Source organism: Vollenhovia emeryi, unplaced genomic scaffold (assembly GCF_000949405.1).
Source record: "Vollenhovia emeryi isolate VEMERY1.0 unplaced genomic scaffold, V.emery_V1.0 DF939140.1, whole genome shotgun sequence".
In the NCBI taxonomy this organism is placed as follows: domain Eukaryota; kingdom Metazoa; phylum Arthropoda; class Insecta; order Hymenoptera; family Formicidae; genus Vollenhovia; species Vollenhovia emeryi.
The window spans coordinates 738020-758467 of NW_011967226.1; the positions used below are offsets into that span (position 1 = coordinate 738020).

Here is a 20448-nt window from a genome sequence, read left to right on the forward strand (position 1 = left end):
CTCGAAATGATTCACCGACGCCTCTACCGTACGGTTCTTTTGCTTGGCAAAGATTACTCTTGGAAACTCCCGGCCTGGGAATCCACACTTCGGAACCGGATTGGCCGCTAAGGAGATCGGTAGAATTCAACTCGACCACTCGGGAGTTCCCGGCTATTCGTGCCTCCAAGCGACGCGACTCGTGACGTCGACGATGCGTTGCTGCCACACCTGAATGACGACCGAGAAAAATTTCACCAATGCACCGATTAATTAACGAACCATGACGAAACGGTCGTCTGTCGGTCAAAATATTATGCGCCGCTTCCGAAACATAAAAAAAAAACCCGATATTAAAATCAGTATTAACGATCGGAAAAAAAACTGAATATCAACATGGACTAATGTCATGCAAACCCGTACATTAACCGTCGTCTCTTCCGCGTTAATTCCACAAAATTCATCTGTCTACGTCAAAGGATTGTTTTCACAGTGTTCTCGTATTGTATTATTCTCAAATCTTCCCGGCGATCGATCGTTGCTATTTGAATTAATTAATTACGTGCGTCAGACAGCTGGACACGTGTTTCTACGAGCATTGATTTAAATAACATTTTCGCGTTTTCCCTCTCATCGATCTTCGTTTTCAATCGGCAAGTTTTTCTAGGAATGTTATCATATCAGAATGATCTCGCGCGATCATTAATCAAGAATAATCGAATTTCCGAAGTCTCTGGATCTCCGTCCAGCCTCCGTTGCACAACGCTGCGCATGCAAATTCAAATATTTTTCTATTTCTGTACACGCTCGTGTATACATCGTGTCATTATGTATATCACGAGGAGCAGGTTCTTAACGATATTGGCGATCGTGCCGCCGCTGTTAAATATTCATTATAATAATGCTGACACACCTACCGAATGCACCATTGTCGGCGAATGCACGGCAGAGGCCGGACCGTTTGCGTGTGTCTTTAGAAAGCCGTAAAAAAGCTAACGCATGCATTTTCTCTCGTAAGATCTTTCTCCGATTACTCGATTGCACGCGCGATCGTTCGCCTCGTGCGTACGTACGTACGCACGTGAATGCGTTGACGCACAGAAGTGACGATCGAACGGCTAGATCGGTGCGTGAGGATCGTACGTGATCGCGCGCACGTTACATTCGCGAGAAGCTAGTTCCGACGATGCGGACGCAAAACCGATCGCAGTTTAACCTTTAATGTACGGTTTACGCAAACCTAGAGGAAAAGCGACGTCAAGTGGTAAATTACCTATGGTATCGTTTTTCAACGAAAGGTAAAAAAGAACTGGCTGTTTAATTTATCTGGTTAAGCGTTTACGATATAACTGAATGAAAACTTAGCTAAAATTTACTTCTACAAATCAAAAGCAAAGATTTGTGAGATAAAATTTCATCGGTTTTTAAATTTTGCCTACAAGTAAATTTTAGAAACATGTATGTTTCTACGATAGAGTTGGTTTCTGTTTGAGAAATACACTCGTTCAATATTCACTCTGCATCTTTATCTTCTTCTGATATTGAAAATGTTTTATTCCTTTTAATTCCTACTTCTATCGATCTAATCTTCTATACACTATAGGATGTATCAAGAATAGACGTATCAAGAATAGACAGATGTACCAAGAATAGACAGATAGCTTCGACGAATGCATGACTATTAGTAAAATTAAATAATAGATCATAACATTTCGATAGCGCTTACTAAACAGCAACGCAATAAGTAGGACTATGCGTGGACTCTTCTTTTTGCTGCAAAAAATTACGCAACAAATTCCCTATATCGCAAACGCTGTAAACTTAATATTCTGATAGTAGCATTCGTTCGCGAACAGAGAAATTGCAAATTATTTTTACACGAGCAAATAATTATGGAGATATCTCTAATATTAACTTTATATATGCATAATTATAAGTTTTTATATAATTCTACAATTCTGCACGATAGTAATTGATATCATATTTCTGAATATGCTCTCTGCAGAAATAATCGAAACCAATTCGTCGAGATAAATGGTCCTATTTTAAACGTAAGTTATAAATACACCGAATCCAGAGAACGATATTGGTAACTTGATCATTCGCCCCATTCGCGTGTCCTATTCAAATTTGTTCCGATATCGATCTTAGAAGGCATATTTTTCACGGAGGATATTTCACAGTGACATATTTTTAGTGTTAGAAAACCTATTGCTCAAGCTTTTGTGAAATTATTTGGTCAGTAATTGTTATTGATTAAAAATGTAATTGATCCTAACATAAAAATATATTTATGCATTTATATATCTTTGTTGCAATTCTTAGACAGTGCATTGCTCTGTAAAACATTTATACCGCATATATCATATAGCAGATTCAACACCATACACTAATCGATTATACCACGTATTAAGATTTTTAGAGTCAGAGGAGGATCAATTTATCTGCATGGAAGATAATAAATTATACCACAACCTATTTCACGTACTTCGTATTATCGTTCTGGATATGATAACAAAACATTTTCGTTATCACATTCAATGACAGATGCGCAGTAGTGTTGGGAATCTCCAGACACGAGATACGAAAATATCAACAGCTAAGTGAGGGATTCCCTCACGATGGTCGTGGTCTTCGTCAATGGCAACAGCGCCGGCGGCGCTGTGACGGTAGCGACGGCCGTAACGGCGACGGCGGTGGTGGTAGCGGCGGCTGCTGCTGGTGGACCACCCGAAACGACGAAAGGGTGGGGGCACCCCTGACCCCGGCATTAGCAGGCGGTGAAGGGAGGCAACGTTTATATGCGGCGGCAATCCGCCCCGTAGACGCATTCGCTCGTACGCTCCGTCCAAAGCGGACTTAAGTAGTAGAGGCTCGTTGTCGTCGCCGACGTCCTCGTCGTTTGTCGTAGTCGAACCGTAGCAGACCGGACGGATCGAGGCCGAAGAGGACGTAGCCGGAGCACATCGGGATATTAAAGTCGAAAAGCGCGCAACGGAGAGTCCATTCGTGTAATTTCTCGCAAGCGGCAGTGAAGAGCTCACGCGCCTATCGCCTATTCTACTGCATTGTCCAGTGAGCACTATCAGGCCCAGAATCGACGAGAGAAAGACGCCCAAGTCGATCCACCGTCGAGTTAAGAAGAACCACCTAATTTCACCGTTATCAGAGAAAGAGGAGTGACAAACAAGATATGATGGCAGTCGCAGCCGCCCAGAAGAACCGCGAAATGTTCGCCATCAAGAAGTCTTACAGTATTGAGGTAAGTCTTACTTCTCACTAATAATTTAACAAATAACTAGACTTGAAATTAGAAACAATGCAGAAGTTGTTCAAAAGCAATGTAAAAAAAGGGAATATGAGAGAGAATAGAAGAGAATGTTGGAAGCGTGAGTTAATAAATAAGTTTTTAAATAAATATAATTTGTAAACAAATGTAAAATGAAAGATATTTTTTGCAAAATATTAAGTATCACTTAAAAACTATTTTGATAGAAAATACTCCTTTATTTTTTGTCTATTCATGTTTCGCGAAGGAAATGTGATTGATAAACTTGTCATTCGCAAGTCATGCGTGAAAAATTTTCCTACTTGCAATTGTCAAAATGCTTCCATTGTTCTATTCATGTATATGTCAAGAGCAACAGGTTCGATCAAAAAGACCTTGGTTAAGCGCGCGAATTCAACCGTTCGTTTAAATCACCGTTACACATACGAATGTGTCTGAGGAACAGGTGAAAATGTCATTCTCGTTTCTTAACACGAGAATTCTTATATTTCGACAAGCGTCGTTGCAAAACTTGATCTTGTTGTATATGCAACGGTACATTACTTATTGAATTATACGAAATGCACTTTATATTCATTATAGAGACCGCAGGTGTCTCACGGCTGATACGGCCATGCGCTCTGACTTAATTATACGATTTCTGTACATAGCGCGTGTTTGCTTTTGTAGTCAGATTCTATAGATTTTTCTGGCTAACGGTACATGTCGAAATGGGTGAAAAAATTGCGTCAGAAAATCGGCTAAAGGTGCATGTGTCGGTCCCGCTCTTTCTCAATCTTAATAACCGGAGACCAACGCAAGTGAAATTCTCACGTAGGCCCGGCGAAACGGAGAAGAGTCCTCGCGCAGAGAAAGTAAATGCGCTGCGTGATTATCCTGTTTACGCAATGTTATTAACCTTGCCGTAATATTAATGAATATTTAATTGTCGAGGTCACATTTTGTATGGGTTTAATTACCGAATTTTTCACGTGCGTATCCTCACTCCATTAACCTAAAACCGGTCCGGAGCATCTTGACATTTTCGAATTAGTCGTAGAATCTAGCCAATTCACACGCATCAAAACAGTAAGAAATTCCTTAAACAATATTTGCATACAGACATTTCAATTGAGTTATGCAAAACGATTGACGATTGAGAGGAAGAGTCTCGATGATTATTCGACCGTTGTGAATTAATCTGTCGTTTCAGAAGAGCATTTCTTTCTTTTTGTTTCGGTTAAAATCAGAAAACGTACGAAGGAATAATCCGTTCAATGCCCGGTTCGCCTCGTGCGCATAAATTTGCATAGATTTGAGAATCGGTTCGAGAAAAGCAGCTGATGCAACATCTATTAGCATTTAAGCAGGCGCGAAAAATTCAACTTTGCTGAAGAAGCGTGAGTCCAACGAGATTACGAGGAAGTAGTAGCTGACGAGTCAGCTGTTTTCGATCATAGGAAGATGCGTCGCGGCGGTTGGGAGAAACCCGCGGATTCTGTCGACGCGCAGTGCGCGAATTTACTTTTCAGCTATCTGAAACCCGTAGAGACAAACAGCGTCCTTCCTTCTTGTCAAACTGCGTTACGCAAATCGTAAAATTACCTTCGCATCACCCCCTTTCTCTCGCGAATGTTTGCACTTCTACTTGATGCATAAAATTGCATTTGCACATGTTGCGTGGCGGTTAGTATAATAACAAGCTAGAAATAAATAATTGTAAACGATTTTACGTGAGATTTGTAATTATCGATTGTCTTTACGTAGTCATTCTCGTACGTAATATTAACTGGAATCGGCATGTAACAGTATTTTTTACGTACTGCACGCGTATCCGCCTGCGTCTATTTTGCAAATTACAGCTCGCGCGAACTCATCTTTTCTCACGTAACTGTATGTTTTTTCTCCGGTATCGCACACTAACGGATTTTAATCGATACTTTTTCGAGGTTGCCACGTTTTTCTTTCGTCTTCCCGTCGCGTGTATAACGCATTCGTGGATTACGATAGCAAGGCCAATTCCGTTTCTATTCGCGTCCAATAAGTCGTGTGACAACTTATAATCGACGCGTTTACGAGGTTATTCGCTTTTTTTTCCTCGATACGCGTGCCGTTACGACGATGCGAAATTTCACAACGGCGTAAGAACCGGCAAGGTCTATGTCTCATTTCTCACGTGATATCGTACCTTATATCTCTTTAACAACCGCGCTAAACACACATCGTAATCGTCAGTACGATCTTTTCGTCTCCCACTGTGACTTTCCCGAACGGTCGAGATTTATCGACGCAGAAATACTAACGCGAATAGATTGCTGACGTCTGCGGGTTCAAATGCTAACCGCAGACTCGTCGACTTTTCCCGGAATATTGCATTCCTCATTCATGCATAATTCAACGCGATGTTGTGTGCATCAGGTACCGTTACCGAGCAAGAAATTAATATTTCCGCTAACGATGTAACAATTCTTTTTTAAGACCAATACCTAAACGCGATTTGGATTTGGTCCCCGTGCTTTCTTTTCAAGACGACACCCGGACTGCCTCTAAGCGCGCTGTATGATTCGTTATTTGCATCTGTCTGTATAAACACGAGGACACGTCACTTCGGTGTGACGACTTGGTCATCTTACGCTTTCTCCGAATATTCTGTCGGGATCGCTAATGGACGTAGAAAGACGCAACTCACTAATCAGTGAAATTCACAATTGCATTGAACGAAAAGTTAAGGGGATAATTCCAGATAGTAGATACATGTCTATGACCGGTATTATGTATTTTCAAAAATTATAGAAATCCTTTCAATAATCCAAATCGTTCGGTTACATTCTGTCCTCTGAAAGGAATCATCTGCCGGAGTGTGCGGCGATTTCAATTCCGGCGAGTAGTGTCCCTCCGTTGCGCTTTAAACGGCAGATCTCGGAAGTAAACGCAAGTAGCTACGCAATGTGCACATTTAACATTCTCGATGCCGATGCAGTTGCACTTGCTCGCTTTGAATTACGCGTGTATTAGCTTCGATTTTTATTTGTTTGACGATCACGACGAGTCTGACTCATTCGAACGGAACTTGTGCGTGCGCACACGCCGGATCTAGATACTGGACCAGATCGAATCTAGAATCGGTTATGCGCGATCGATAGTTATCGCGTGAGCAGCGGCGCACGCGGGGTGAAAAGTAAACCGACCTTGAGTAAATTTCCTACCACGATCGCTAATGCGGATACTATTTCGCGTCATTCCGGGTATTCGGCCAATCTTAATAATTCAAGCTAAATTAAGCTGGCTAGGTAGCTTCGCCATCTAATTGCGATTACTTAATTAATTAACATGCCGAACATTTCTTGCTGCCTCGTCAACCATGATAAAACCGGTCGTATCGTTTTTTTTTGTTGCGAACATTCTGACTTGATCGGACTTGGATCCCGATATAGTGACTGATGATCGCGCACGATTATGGGTTGTTTTTCTCAAGTCAATCACCTTGCTCTAGAAGCATCCGTCCGCGCGCGGCCGCTTAAACTCCGCTTACAGAATAACGTTAGAGCGAATTCGTGATAGAATTACCGCGGGCGCGTTTGCGATAGCACCCTCTCGGTATCAAGGCTGCTAATGCTGATCGGTCGTATTATCGAGCGGGATTATGTCGTCGCCGTTGCAAAATCAATCTCCGGCCTCGCGCATGATAATTATGAATATATTATAAATATGAGAGTGAAGTGATTGTATAGAGCGGCTAAGAAAGAGAGACACGCGAAAGAGGCCCTGAACGCTGCACCCGTTATTCGCCTTCCGAGGCCCGCCGCACTCGCGCTCGTTGCATTCGCAACTATGCAACATTTGCACATGCAACTAGCGCGCGCGCGCTGCCTGCGTGTTCATCTGTACACGCATTCGCTTAAACGCCGCCTGGACCGCAGCGACCAAGTCTCTTCCAGGGCGAGAAGGACAATGTTCATGCGAGATTTTCATGTGTGCGCGCGCGCGTGCCGCATCGTGTGTCTCGGCCGCGTATTTAACTGTAAAAGTTACGAGCTTCAAAATTCGTATACGCAAAGACAATTGCCCGACAGGGTTTCGCCGAGATATGCGTCCACTCGCTCTTAATTGCCCATTAATTGTCCTTCGTACCGCGTTTAGATCGGAAACCTTATCGCTTTTCTTTTCTGCACATCCTTTTTTCTCGCGTAAGAACTTCTAAAAATATAGAAATGGCGATTTAGACAAACGAGCAAGATTACGATTATTCCACCGATAGAAAGAAAAAGTTTGGGGACAAGCTAATTCATTGTTCGAATAGCAAATTGACTGTTACATATCGCGTGGCTGATAATGTATGCCCGGTTCCACGGGTGATTTCTTATTGTAGCTCACTACTAAGACTTCGATTTTTATTGTTTTTACGACTTTTACTTTGACGATTTTTCTCCGTTAAAACAGGATCGTAAATAACGAACTATAAATATGATTTTTTATGATTGTCCGATAGATAAAGTGAAAATCAATCGCGATAGCAAAATCCGCTCGAATAATTGGGCAGTCGTAGCGAGTTGAGTTATGCGAGCGCAATTTTAATGGTCAACCTTGGTTATATTATCCACGAGACATTACGCCGCATTAACATCGTAATCGCTTGACATTCGCTTGACGTTAGAAATGCATTAGAAACGCTTATTCATATAATAGACAAATGGGCTAAATCGAGACTTTCGATACAACGATCACAAAATTACACAATGCGCACGAATATGTCTCTATCCAATTCGAAACAAGCACTTATGTTCGATCTACTTCTATTATTTGCGGTAATAATTTAAATACCTTTTGCAGTAGGATTGAACTAAAATGAAGCAAAATTTTTTAACTTAGCGAAGATACATTATATCATATTGTGCAGTCTTTCAAGAATACTAAAAGAGCTAATTAGGTATTGAAAAAATAAAAGCATCGCGATGAATATCCGGAATAAAATTGACGGGATCGCATGAAAGAAGGAGAGAGAGAGAGAGACAGATCCTGTTCATCTACAGATGCTATTCGTTTACCATGCAGTGGGTAATTACTCGACTTGCTAACTCGAGGTCGTTTCTTTTGCATCTTCGGCCGTTCATTCGTGCGATTCCACAAGGTCGGAAACAACATTCCTACGGTACCTGCCGTTTGCTCGATTGGACATTCGCATCGTTTATTTGCCAAGTTATCGTCGCACCGGGTTTTCATTCTTTTTCCCCTCGAACGGCCAGTCACCGTCTCGTACATCAGCTGTCCGATCGACAAATATTTACGTATATTCGTCACTTTCGCGCACGACAATCGCAATTCACGATAGATAGCTGACAACTCCGGACGGCTTTACGATAGGAATTAATTAATTCGTGACTTTATCGATGCATTTGGATGAGATTTGTCACGCATTTGCCGTTTCTTCGATATGTTATCGCGTCGTGTCGCAATTTCCCGACATAGTCATCCATTCCACCGGCAAAGTACTTGGCCCACTTAACGATGCGTTGTTAAGGGATTGCTAAACGCTTTCTCTAAACTATGCCAACCGACGGCTTTGCTGGAAAATGCAACTGGGTCTCCAGCGCGATGCTACATGTACACGGCCAGGAATTTGAATGATCGGTGGCGCATGCTTGTCTGTTTTCGCCAAATAAGAACGTCTATTTTAGTCTTTGTCTCTCAGGACTTATTCCATTATTTCTTTACTCTCGAATAAATTGTTAAATCTCGCACTTCAGAAAACGAAAAATCGCTGATATGTTTTTCATCAAAAAACATTAATAACACAATCAACCTTCAAAAAGACACTGAAAATCTTATTATTCCAAAACACATCAACTCATTTGTTTACCAGACAATTGCGGACACTCTTGTAAGATTGTTACCTAAAGAGGACCAGTATTACTGGCTGAAACGTCGTAATTTATAATAAAGAATTGCCAGTAAGGTCGCTTCCACGCTTATTTAAATTCTTATTTCTTAATTGGCGTCACCAAACTGCTATCAATTTACTCTTAAATTTCGTTTCTATGTAAAAGAAAAATTCATAGCCAAGGAGACATAGATGTTTCAGGTAAAATTTTTTCATTAAATTGCAAGATAAGCTGAGCAATATACCAATTAGGGGAGCGATAATAAGAGAAATAAAAGTTATCTTCTTCTAAGAACTGAACGGCAGTCAAGCTCCTTTTTACCCCTCCGCCGGAATTAATTCATTTCCGATACTTCAACGGCAGCAGGACGGAAGTCGCGAAAATTAATTTCCGCGTCTCTTGTTCGTTATCCGATTTAAGCGACGCTCGGTCGAATTGACGGGTTAGATTTCCGTTTCGTCTCACGACAAAGGTAGCCACGGACAGACCGCGGAAATCGGAACCTGGCTAGTCAGGGCGAAAGGACATCCGCCATTTAAAGTTCTAAATTATATCTACAATTACTTGTGTGTTAGCGACGAATGCGACAGAATGCAAGAGAACGGTACATCGATATGCAGAATAATAAAAAAATGATGTAGATATTTCCACTATTTCATAAATTTAATTTATCACGGTTTTATATTTGTATACGTTTAAATCACACTTTACGTTGATATTTTTAGAACGGGTATCCAGCGCGACGACGTTCTCTCGTAGACGATGCCCGTTTTGAGACACTGGTCGTCAAACAGACGAAGCAAAGCGTTCTCGAGGAAGCTCGACAACGAGCGAATGGTGAGTCTTGCATGTTATTTTAATATTGAAAAGAGCTAATTCTCGCGTCCATACGTGTTTAATGTATAGAAAGAAATATGTTGGTATTAGGTATATGCATGAGTTATATTAAAGCTTGTGATATTTATGTAAATATGCTTGTATTAGTGAAACGTATGCGTTTACTATTAAAAAGATTTTGCAAACGAAACGTATCTTTTTGCCAACGTAAGTCTTACAGGCGCATAGCAAAGCAATATAATTAGTATGCGCATGCAGATGTTAATGTTGCATGATTTGTATCTTTGATAGACACGAACGCGGATCAGACAATTACTTGTACTCAGGAACAACAGGGACAGGGAGAGCATTATGTCGATGTTTCAAGTGACGATGAACAGGTGGAGTCGTTAGTTTGCGCGGCGAAGAAGGAAGGTTTGTACACAGATGTTGGAAAATTTATAATGATCCTTGAATAATTGAGGCGTGACGTGCATTTTTATAAGACGCAATTATTAATACAATAATTTTATTTAATGCAACAAATGCATATTTACGATATTTGCTGTAACGTGAAATTGACCGGCACGAAATGCGTCCGCCGCCAAGTATTCAAAAATGCGTAAATGTTGCATATGGCATGAGCACGAAACTTATGACTTTCAGAAGCGAAAGCGGAGGCTTCATCGGACAGCGATGGGAAACCGGATGACGATGACGATGATGGTAAGTACGTCTTCTATCCCCTGATCGTAATTGCGTCCAGTCCTCGCGTCGCGAAATGTCACGTTGCGCAATACAAGTGAAACAGGAAATGGGCGATTTCGTGCGAAGAAGGTACCGCGCGTGGTGCATGGTGGAAGGATAAGAAGGCGACGGTAAATGGAGGATGAAACGATCGCCATTGTCGACAGCCGACCAGGGCGAGTGCTCGGTCGACACTTGGGGTGAATTACGTCTGCGAGCTATTTCCGTCTCTTTCCAACCCGCCTTCGGCCTCCGCGGCCGCTCTGTGCATTTAGAATCGTATTACCGGGGCAGAGCCTTTCTCGAGATTTCACAAGCGACCCTGCGTGGCCGCAGTAAATGTGTAACACGGTTATTCCTTTTCGCGCTACCTTCCATCTCGCCGGCACGTCCGCGCCCACGACAATGATGGCTACTTTGCCACTTTTCCGCCGCCCCCACGGCCAAGTAGACGGTGCCGTTTCCGACGTGACGGCAAGGCGCTATGCGAAAATGGACTCTGAATTGCCCGATTATTACCGTCCGCGGAAGTCACTTAGGGTACTCGCGAGAAGTTATGCCCAAAAAGAATCGCTTCTGGGAAAGTTTCATAAGTCGAATTTACGCTTTTCTCCTTCTCAGCTATATGACGTATATCATTAAGACGGATTTTTTCAAATCATATTTTCTCAAATGTCGAATCTACATAGAAATATTAGTATATAGATGTGATCCGAACTATTTGAAAGTATTAAAGTAATCGACGATGGTACACGGTTAATGAACAACCTGGACACTTCGAGTTGGGCTTTGTTTTCGACTCAAAGATCAAGAAGCATCGGTTATTATCGGACAACGTAATTTAAAAGTCATGCTTTGAATCGGACGTGTTCGGGGTGGTTGAAATTTGTACTTAAAAATATGTATCTTTTGTTCGTCCTTACAAGCGTTTGTTCAATTCGGTCCTACGATCTTTCCCGAGTAATAACCCTCCTAACAGACGATGTCACCTAACGACGAAAATCTTTTCAAGAGAAATGTTAGCAACCGTTATTTGACGAATAGATCAAGTTCATTCGGAAAAATTGCCGATGTCGTTAGCAAGCAAAACTAGACAATGTTCAATTTTCCGCAGATGCTGGACTAACCGAGGAGGAAGTAGTGCTCGCGAAAACTATAGCCGAATCTGCGGATAGCGAGCAGGGCGTGCAGAAAGCGGCGCTGGTATTGAGATTGCGAGAGGGCATCGGCTCTCTGGGCAGAATCCTGAAAACAATTGAAAACTTCAAGGGCACGATCACCCATGTCGAGTCACGGCCTTCGAAGAAGGAAGGTCTGCAATTCGAGGTCTTGGTCAAGATTGACATGAGCAGACAGAGCCTGTTGCAGCTGATTAGAAATCTACGACAGAGTTCGGCCTTGGACGGCGTGACTCTGCTCGCCGACAATTCCGTCAGCATCAAAGATCCCTGGTTCCCCCGTCACGCTTCCGACCTCGACAATTGCAACCACCTGATGACCAAGTACGAGCCGGATCTCGACATGAATCATCCGGGTTTCGCCGACAAGGAGTACCGCGCCCGTCGCAAGGTCATTGCCGAAATCGCTTTCGCCTACAAGTACGGCGACCCGATACCCTGCATTCCCTACACCGAGACGGAGAACGAAACTTGGTCGCGCGTCTTCAACACTGTGCTCGATCTGGTGCCGAAACACGCGTGCGTGGAATACCAGAGAGTTTTCAAGAAGTTGCAAGAAGAGAGGATCTTCGAGTCCCACCGTATACCGCAGTTGCAGGAAGTCAGCGATTTCTTGAAGAAGAGCACGGGATTCACTCTTCGACCGGCCGCCGGTCTCTTGACGGCGCGGGACTTCTTGTCCAGCCTTGCCTTCAGGATATTCCAGAGCACTCAATACGTCCGCCACATTAACAGCCCGTATCACACTCCCGAACCGTAAGTACTTACAATTTGTACTTTCGTTAGTTAATTCTATCGAGACCAAACATTAATTATCGCCAATTTTCTCTCGAATCTATCGAGACCAAAAATTAATTACCGAAAATTTCCTTTCGAAAATTCTCTAACGTTATCCAAGAGTTATTTTAAGGGGTGGATAAAGATTGAATTAGAATATATTACGTATGTCGTTTATAAATCATCTTGTGTAGAAACTTTTATAATTCGGCGCGACCTATAAAGCATAGAAAGAACATCTAATATCGATAATATATCGCATCGAAAGGTGCAAAGCTGCAATGCTTCTTTACGTAAAAATCGGGCATTGTAAAGGTCGCTCTGGCTCCGCATCACGGCTGCCCCTTCGTGTCAAACTGCAGGGCAATCGATATTGCGTTATGACGGGAACCTGCACCCGTGGTACACAGAGAACGATGATAATAGAATTACCGCGCCTCTCTAAGCTCGTAATGGAACTCTAATTGGCTTTTAACGACACGATGGCGTTGATAACTCAGTTCCACAGTTACGAACTCGTTTCTCCGCGTAGCGATCCACGTCACGGTACGATTTCCAAGAACTGCAGATAGCTTTGTAGATCGTAAGAATGGAATGGCTCCTTGAGTTCGCGCCATTTATCTGACGATCTTAATTAATTTTCGCACGTTCAATTGACTTATAATGCTGTTAAAATCCTACTGATGTGAAATTGCGCGTTTAAATATTGCAAATTGCAACAACTTGATTAAAAATCTTGACATTGATAACAATAAGTGATAAATTTAAGCACGAAATGAAGAAATGGAACAGACAACGGATGCGGAAGACGAGCACACGGCAGCATTAAAAAAATTTCTTTTCTTCTATTTGCAGAGACTGCATTCACGAGCTCCTGGGCCATATGCCGCTTCTTGCTGATCCCAGTTTCGCTCAATTTTCGCAAGAAATTGGATTGGCGTCTCTCGGCGCCTCAGACGAGGAAATCGAGAAGCTATCGACTATCTACTGGTTCACGGTTGAGTTCGGTCTTTGTAAGGAAGGACCCGAAGTCAAGGCTTACGGTGCTGGCTTGTTGTCAGCCTACGGCGAACTCTTGCACGCATTGAGCGATAAGTGCGAGCATCGAGCTTTCGATCCGACATCCACCGCTCTCCAGAAGTATCAAGATCAGGAATACCAGCCGATTTATTACGTGGCCGAGAGTTTCGAGGACGCCAAGGAGAAATTCCGTCGTTGGGTAAGTACGAAAAAGTTAATTATTTCCCTATTATACATATTCATCGAGCAGACGTATGGTCCGCGGTTTATTATCCGCGAAATGGAGTTCGATTTCTCTTCTGCCTAATTTCCGTTATATGCACTTCTTCATAAACTCGAAATTAATAAAATCAAAGATTAAGTTTCATCTTGATATTCTCTAGATCCATTATATTCTTCAATTCTTCAGTATTAAAAATTTGTATTTATTGCAAGCGAAGACTAGCAGCTTATTCACTTCCGCCTTCTGTTATATCTTATTCCGACACGTGAGCTTAGTCACGAACCTCGGTTTCTCTTACAGGTGGCCACTATGAGCCGGCCATTCGAGGTCAGGTTCAATCCGCACACGCAACGCGTCGAAGTCCTCGACAGTGTTGATAGACTGGAGGGAATGATTTCTCAACTCAATACCGAGATGACCCACCTTACGAATGCCGTCAACAAAATGAAAGCGAGACAATTCTCGTAAGAATGAAAACTTCCGCGTCTTCGTTTACCGATTCGGTTAATTCTTGTTTCAAACCATCGAACCTCGAAATCGATCATGTGCATTTAAATAATCCTTGAGCTCTTTGATGACAATAATTTTCGACAATCTATCAAATAACGGCGATATAATAATTGTACGATAAAAAAATATTTTTCCTAGTAATTGTAACAGAGCTTAACGAGTCTTTTAATCATATGTTTCGAAAGCGCGTTAGTTCGATCCAGTAATTTTAAGGAAGTTATAAGATTTTATTTGTTTCGATTGCGAAAGGTTTATTCGTTTTAAACAAGAGAAATATTTTTAATTGCATCGAGGCTTCAGCTTCCAGGTTCGGTGGAGCACGTCATCTCATCGTCATCATTTTTATCGTCCCTCATTCCGTGTATAAAATCGTTCATTTGCGTTGTTATACGCGTGTACGCGCGCTGATTATGCGTGTAAAGAATGAATCTTTGCTGCGCGCGAATGTCAGCCTATATTGCGTATCCTTTGCGTTACATTCCGTCAAGATAATCGTACAATTTAATTGAATAATGAATCATGTTGTGGATTAAGTAATTCGTGGCAGCCCAAATCTCTTTTGTCCTCGAGTGTTTTAACGAGGCGCCAAATGAGCGGAAATACATATCACAAGGTTATATCTTTGATTATAAATAGCTTTATATTTTTTTACGAATAGCTGCGCGTACACGCGTATGAGAGATTCTCACATTATTATTAATTATTATTTCGTTCTATTCTATTATAAACTAGTGTATTATTATATGTTATTATATGTAAATTTGCTTAATCCAGCAAACACTGGCATCTGCCCCCCGATATTTCGTAGTGCAGTCTACATTTAGAAAAAATTATAACGCGAGATGGTTGTCGCTAAGAGTTATCGTAGTCTTGTAGAACTTATAGAACTCGCGGGATTGATTCCTCATCGCGATAGAATTTGTTGTTCAAATGCGAGCGTACAGTATTCTCTTCTTTCGCGAATTAATTGTCACACGACGGCTGTAGGGAGTCGTTGGGCAGTTCTCCCGGACTGGCCGATAAGAAGTGAGCGTTCAGCAGTATATTCTTGTCGGCTTGTCGCACTTGATTTAGAATTTACCTGCGTCGAATTAAACAGTATTTCGTAAAGAATATCTCTAAGTTGTGTTCTTATCTAGGTAGTCCGCATCTAGGCGCTATACCGCTTCTCGCCCGCTCGGAACTCTTTGGAGACTACAGTCCCCAAACTGTTCCGGAGGTTCACGAAGCAACGTTGCTTTAGAGAGATACTATTTAGCGAGTAGTGCGAGTCCCCGCTTGCGCACGCTATGCTATCCCAATCGCACCGATCCGTATGAAAGATTTTTCTCGTACGTGTACGTGCGTGTAACCCACCCTCGTTAGATTGTAGCAAAGACGGTCAATACATATGACATATGTTTCCTTTGTATTATATTGTAAAGTACTCAGAGCATAAATAAAAAATTAAGATATGAATCTTACACGTGTTATTATCTTTTCATGTGACGCGTCTGATGTATAATTACGAAGTGAAAATCCGCGTATAAATACGCGTGATATAACTATTGGCGTAATTGCCTTAACGCCATATTAGCTGTTGCGATCATCAAACATAATTAAAGGCGTAAGCTGGACGCGTAACTGGAAATGCTTGAAACGAAGTGAAATTGCCTCTTACGTTGTAACGGACATCGCTTCAGAACGTGTCTGTCACTCAACAATTCTTTCTTCCTTTTCCCATTCCTTTGCAACATTTTGATTAACGATTGCAATATAATAATGTAAAGTAACACTTGGGCAAATGCATCTAACATCTACTGTGAAATCTGTAATCCTCATCGTCGCGTTTGCTACGCAGTGCGTGTGCGCCAAATCGCGGAATGGACACGGTAAGAGAAAGTTATGTCCTCTCTCTCACTCTCGTCAGCCAAATGACTTCCTTCTTTGCTCATCAGCTTATTTTGACGAGAAATTCTGCGTGCTTGAGTGGATCATCTACCTGAAGCAACTCTCGTTAATCGCGTTAATGTTGTGTGGCGTCGTTTTGTATTACGTGCCCAAGTCACGTTCATGTAAGTAGGAAAAGGAAAAATGTCAAGTGAGAGGAGAGAGAGAGAGAGAGAGAGAGAGAGAGAGAGAGAGAGAGAGAGAGAGAGAGAGAGAGAGAGAGAGAGAACGAACCTTTTTATTCTCTTTTATTTTGTTTATTGTTTGTAATTTTTAATAGACTTTTTAGACGTAATTAAAATTTAATGTAACCGTATTATAGAAATAATTTTCTAACCGTAAATTTATTGTTAAAATACTAGAGATTGTTTATAGTTTTAATGGTGGTATAATAATATCTACTTCAAGTATTTTAATATATTTAATTTTAAGTAAAAAAAATCTAAGTTTTTAGAACTCTCACAATTACTTCTAAGTTTTTCCTTATTTATTAAGTTACAAGGAGAAAATAATAAAATGGATTGCACTGAGTTGATGTAGATACTAAATTCAAATTCTAATACATAAATAAATTATATATATATTTTAGATGCTCGGAGAGCGTGTTGCATCTTGATAGATACTGTTGCAAACGGATTGAAGTTTGCCTTAAATACAAATGGAACTGATCGTGAAAAGATAAAAGCGAGAAACGAAACCGTTCAAAACGAAGAGCTAAGAATACAAGAACTATATCGAAAAGTGTACGAAGAAGATACAAAGGATCATGGACAAATATATGGTAACAAAACGAACTTCGACAACGGTATCGATAAATCAATAAGGTCAGTTATACTTTCACGTAGATACTTTATCCCTTCTATTTACGAACTAAATCGTCTAGTAACTTGTGAAAGCATAGCCTGTACAAGAAATACGGCTTTATTTGTGCTTTATTATGCAAATATTAACTGACCGCGAGATTAATGTGTACTTGAATAATATGTAAGCACTTTGTAGAAAACACAAAAGTAAGAAATATCGCACAGGGCACAACGATGGAAAACGTCATCGACACAATCATCATCGAGATGCGGATAACAATGTATTGCCGGAATCTGATGCAGTGGTAGTGTCAACCATGTACGTATGTCATATCAAATATGATGGTTTTATATTAACTTATGTAATTATGTATACCATCATCAGGCTTTCGCCGAGACGTATTGAATCGTTTAATTTTGCGTAAAAAATTTACATATTTTTAACAAGTATCGCCAAATCACTATTTCATCTTTTGTGTCCATGTTTTGGACACCTTCAAAGTGTCATTTAGTTAAATAATATTCGTTAATATTATTTGTTAATACCAATAATATTAGTTAATACATAAAAAGTGCAAATGCTCAAGCGTGCATTTGTGGTAGCACGTATCTTCCGTATTGAATATACCTATATTTTTATGCAAGAATGCAGTACAATCGTTATTACGGAATGTATAATGTGCAACAAGGATAAAAATATATCAATACTTATAGCACCAGCCCACAGCAAATATCGATAATCGATGAAAAATGCGAGAAAGACAATGCGGAAATTCCACAAAATACTTGTCCAGAAATGAAAATCACGACGTATGTGTCGGCGGATAACTTACGAAATAAGACTCATTTGCGGTAAGAAAATTCTTGGAACAAGAAAACAGATTCCGGCGCGGTTTCAGAAATTATTGATAAAAAAATGATATCAAATATAAACCGATGTACGAAAACAGTGATTACCAAGAATATAGTTATATTAGTAATAAGTTACTAATGGCGGGGAAGTTTTCGATTTATAAAATGTTTTTCCTCAAACAAATAAATAACAATCAGTGCATGATGATGATAACTGCACAAAAGTAAACAAGAACTTTATAAAAAAGAAAATTTTTTAAAGTGTTATTATGTTTTAGAAAATTCAAGACTGCATCTCCAAAACAAGAAGACGTAAGCAACATTGATACTGATATAGAATTGCAGACTAAACAAAATTTTAGATATATGGTATGTATGTGTGTATGGGCATGGAATCGTTACATTATGTCATAATGCAATATATAATATTGTATAAATATCTATTATACATATTACTTTTATGTTATTAGACAAAAAAAACTAAAATTGTAAACTGTCATACAATATCAACAGAAATTATAAAATATAATTATATTATTTTCAAACTGATTACCTTATTCTATGATTTTTTAAAATTGAAATAATATTTTATATTCTATAATCGGTAATCTAATATATTAAAAGACTATCTATTTTTTAGAAGCATAAGGAAGATTCAATTGCTCCCCAACACCAATTGAGTAAAGATTGCGCGACAAGAATTATAAACAAGCCAATGGATCCACATTATGGTAATTTCGAGGGGGAAACCGCTGACCAAAATTATGTACACCAATGCCCAGTGGGCATTACTTTGTCTTATTATCTTATTTTATTCTTAATTATCTTGTTTTATCTTATTTTAGCTTCTTTCACCTTATTTCATCTTATTTTATCTTTTTTTATCTTTTTAATGCCTCAGCAAGGCCTAACGGCCAAGCTAATGCCCAAAAAATGCCTAGTAATGCCTAGTAATGCCCAGTAATGCCGCAAATGTGTACACTATAATGCCCTCAGCGGTTTCCCCCGTGGGTAATTTACACTATTTTGCGCGTGTGTTATATAATAGAAATAGATTAACAATTTATCATGTACAGAAAAATTATTCACAAAGCGAGAGTTACGTGACGAGCGTCGGAAAGAAAACCGACGATTTCTTCACGATACAAAGAATCTTACTCAAAAATGTTATGAAATTTCATTGATTACAAAGGGTACGTAATAATAAAATGAAAAATAACAATCTATTCTCGGGTTATCACGCGAAAATATTTGATTTGCAATGCTTTGAAACAAATTTAATTCTTTCCTTACTTTCCAGTTCCAAAAAAACAATTAATTGTAATATATATATTTTTAACTCTGAAAGATATTAATAAACTTTTAATGTATTCTTATATTCGTGTATAATTTAAACTTTCTAAAAAATGATACGTTTAATTACAACATTAAAATGTAAAAGCTTATCGGGAACGTTTATTAAAAAAGTAATTATAATCACTTATAATAATTATTATAGCAAGTGAATGCAATTTAATGCTGAGAAAACTTTGAAAATTAATTGTATCATTATTCAGATCGGGTCAAACCAGTTCTGCTGCGAGTGGTGAACTGGTTATTTGGCGGTTGCCCAGAGGCATCGAGACGACACCGAGAGCAAGTGGACAAAGTCGGAAAGGAAGAAATTTTCAAGTCCACCAACATGTGGCTCCCTGAAACGAGCGAATTGTATCTGCAGCAGTAAAGTGCAGGGCTGTCGATAAACGCAGAGACCTATGTTTTTACCTCAACAGTGGAGATTATTTAAAGTCATAGTGAATTGTTAATCGACGACAGTATTGTACCATCAAATTTTGCATAGCAACGATTACTTCCATTGGCATATCTTTTTGTTATTTTACAAAGGTTGGAAATAAATTTGTCCGATTTACTTCTCTTCTTCATTTCTGTGCTTAATAATATAATAAAATATAAATATTTATTAAGTTATATATTGCATTATTCATTCTGCGAATGCATCCACACACGCACACGCATCTAATGGTTTTATCAAATATATAATCTTGCGTAAAAAAAAATGTACTTTTTAGCACCTTGTAAACATACAAAAATTGGTATCTATAGTGTTAAATGACGTAAATTCTTGTAAGAAGAGAACTAACGTGTTGTTAAAAATATTGTATAATTACTGGATTGGTTGCTGCAGTTATGTAAGGTTCATTAAAAGTGATTTAATGTAATGACTTTTACAATCGTCTACTAATCGTGATTCAATCAGCACTTGGCCAAGTTTCCGCGTTTCTAAGAAACATTGGTTACACCCCGACTTCCCATCCCGTCGCGTACGTCCACGCCAATTTTATCTTGACGAGAAGACGGCACGGTACGCGAGGCTCGGAGGGACATCGGCCGTTTCGAATCTCGACCTTCGTCTGCGCGCACATCTGTACCGGAAGCGGGTACCGCGTGTACATGCGGCTTAAGAGCA

General features: G+C 40.1%; 2 protein-coding genes across 3 annotated transcripts; both read left to right on the forward strand.

Moving 5' to 3' along the window:
- The first annotated feature begins 2787 nt into the window (after positions 1-2787).
- Positions 2788-15860, forward strand: LOC105567121 (tyrosine 3-monooxygenase). Its single transcript, XM_012021699.1, has 7 exons — positions 2788-3241; positions 9852-9963; positions 10255-10377; positions 10609-10668; positions 11804-12623; positions 13500-13863; positions 14188-15860. The coding sequence occupies exons 1-7, from the start codon at positions 3173-3175 to the stop codon at positions 14353-14355; spliced, it is 1716 nt and encodes a 571-aa protein (XP_011877089.1). The 5' UTR covers positions 2788-3172; the 3' UTR covers positions 14356-15860.
- A 77-nt stretch (positions 15861-15937) lies between these two features.
- Positions 15938-19938, forward strand: LOC105567120. 2 transcript variants are annotated; one of them, XM_012021697.1, is made up of 8 exons: positions 15938-16451; positions 16916-17150; positions 17326-17448; positions 17844-17981; positions 18260-18350; positions 18622-18712; positions 19058-19174; positions 19538-19938. In XM_012021697.1, the coding sequence occupies exons 1-8, from the start codon at positions 16181-16183 to the stop codon at positions 19702-19704; spliced, it is 1233 nt and encodes a 410-aa protein (XP_011877087.1). In that variant the 5' UTR covers positions 15938-16180; the 3' UTR covers positions 19705-19938. The 2 variants fall into 2 exon arrangements, with proteins under 2 accessions (XP_011877087.1, XP_011877088.1); XM_012021698.1 differs by lacking the exon at positions 19058-19174.
- Positions 19939-20448: the final 510 nt, after the last annotated feature.

What these genes read in the sequence shown, in the direction of transcription:
- LOC105567120 (XM_012021697.1), top strand. Translation starts at nt 16,181, where the DNA reads ATGCATCTAACATCTACTGTGAAATCTGTAATCCTCATCGTCGCGTTT. An exon ending in GGTATCGATAAATCAATAAG is followed by an intron (nt 17,151 to 17,325) that starts GTCAGTTATACT and finishes AGCACTTTGTAG; the next exon opens with AAAACACAAAAGTAAGAAAT. An exon ending in GCCAATGGATCCACATTATG is followed by an intron (nt 18,713 to 19,057) that starts GTAATTTCGAGG and finishes TATCATGTACAG; the next exon opens with AAAAATTATTCACAAAGCGA.
- LOC105567121 (XM_012021699.1), top strand. Translation starts at nt 3,173, where the DNA reads ATGATGGCAGTCGCAGCCGCCCAGAAGAACCGCGAAATGTTCGCCATC. An exon ending in AGCTCGACAACGAGCGAATG is followed by an intron (nt 9,964 to 10,254) that starts GTGAGTCTTGCA and finishes TATCTTTGATAG; the next exon opens with ACACGAACGCGGATCAGACA. An exon ending in GGATGACGATGACGATGATG is followed by an intron (nt 10,669 to 11,803) that starts GTAAGTACGTCT and finishes AATTTTCCGCAG; the next exon opens with ATGCTGGACTAACCGAGGAG.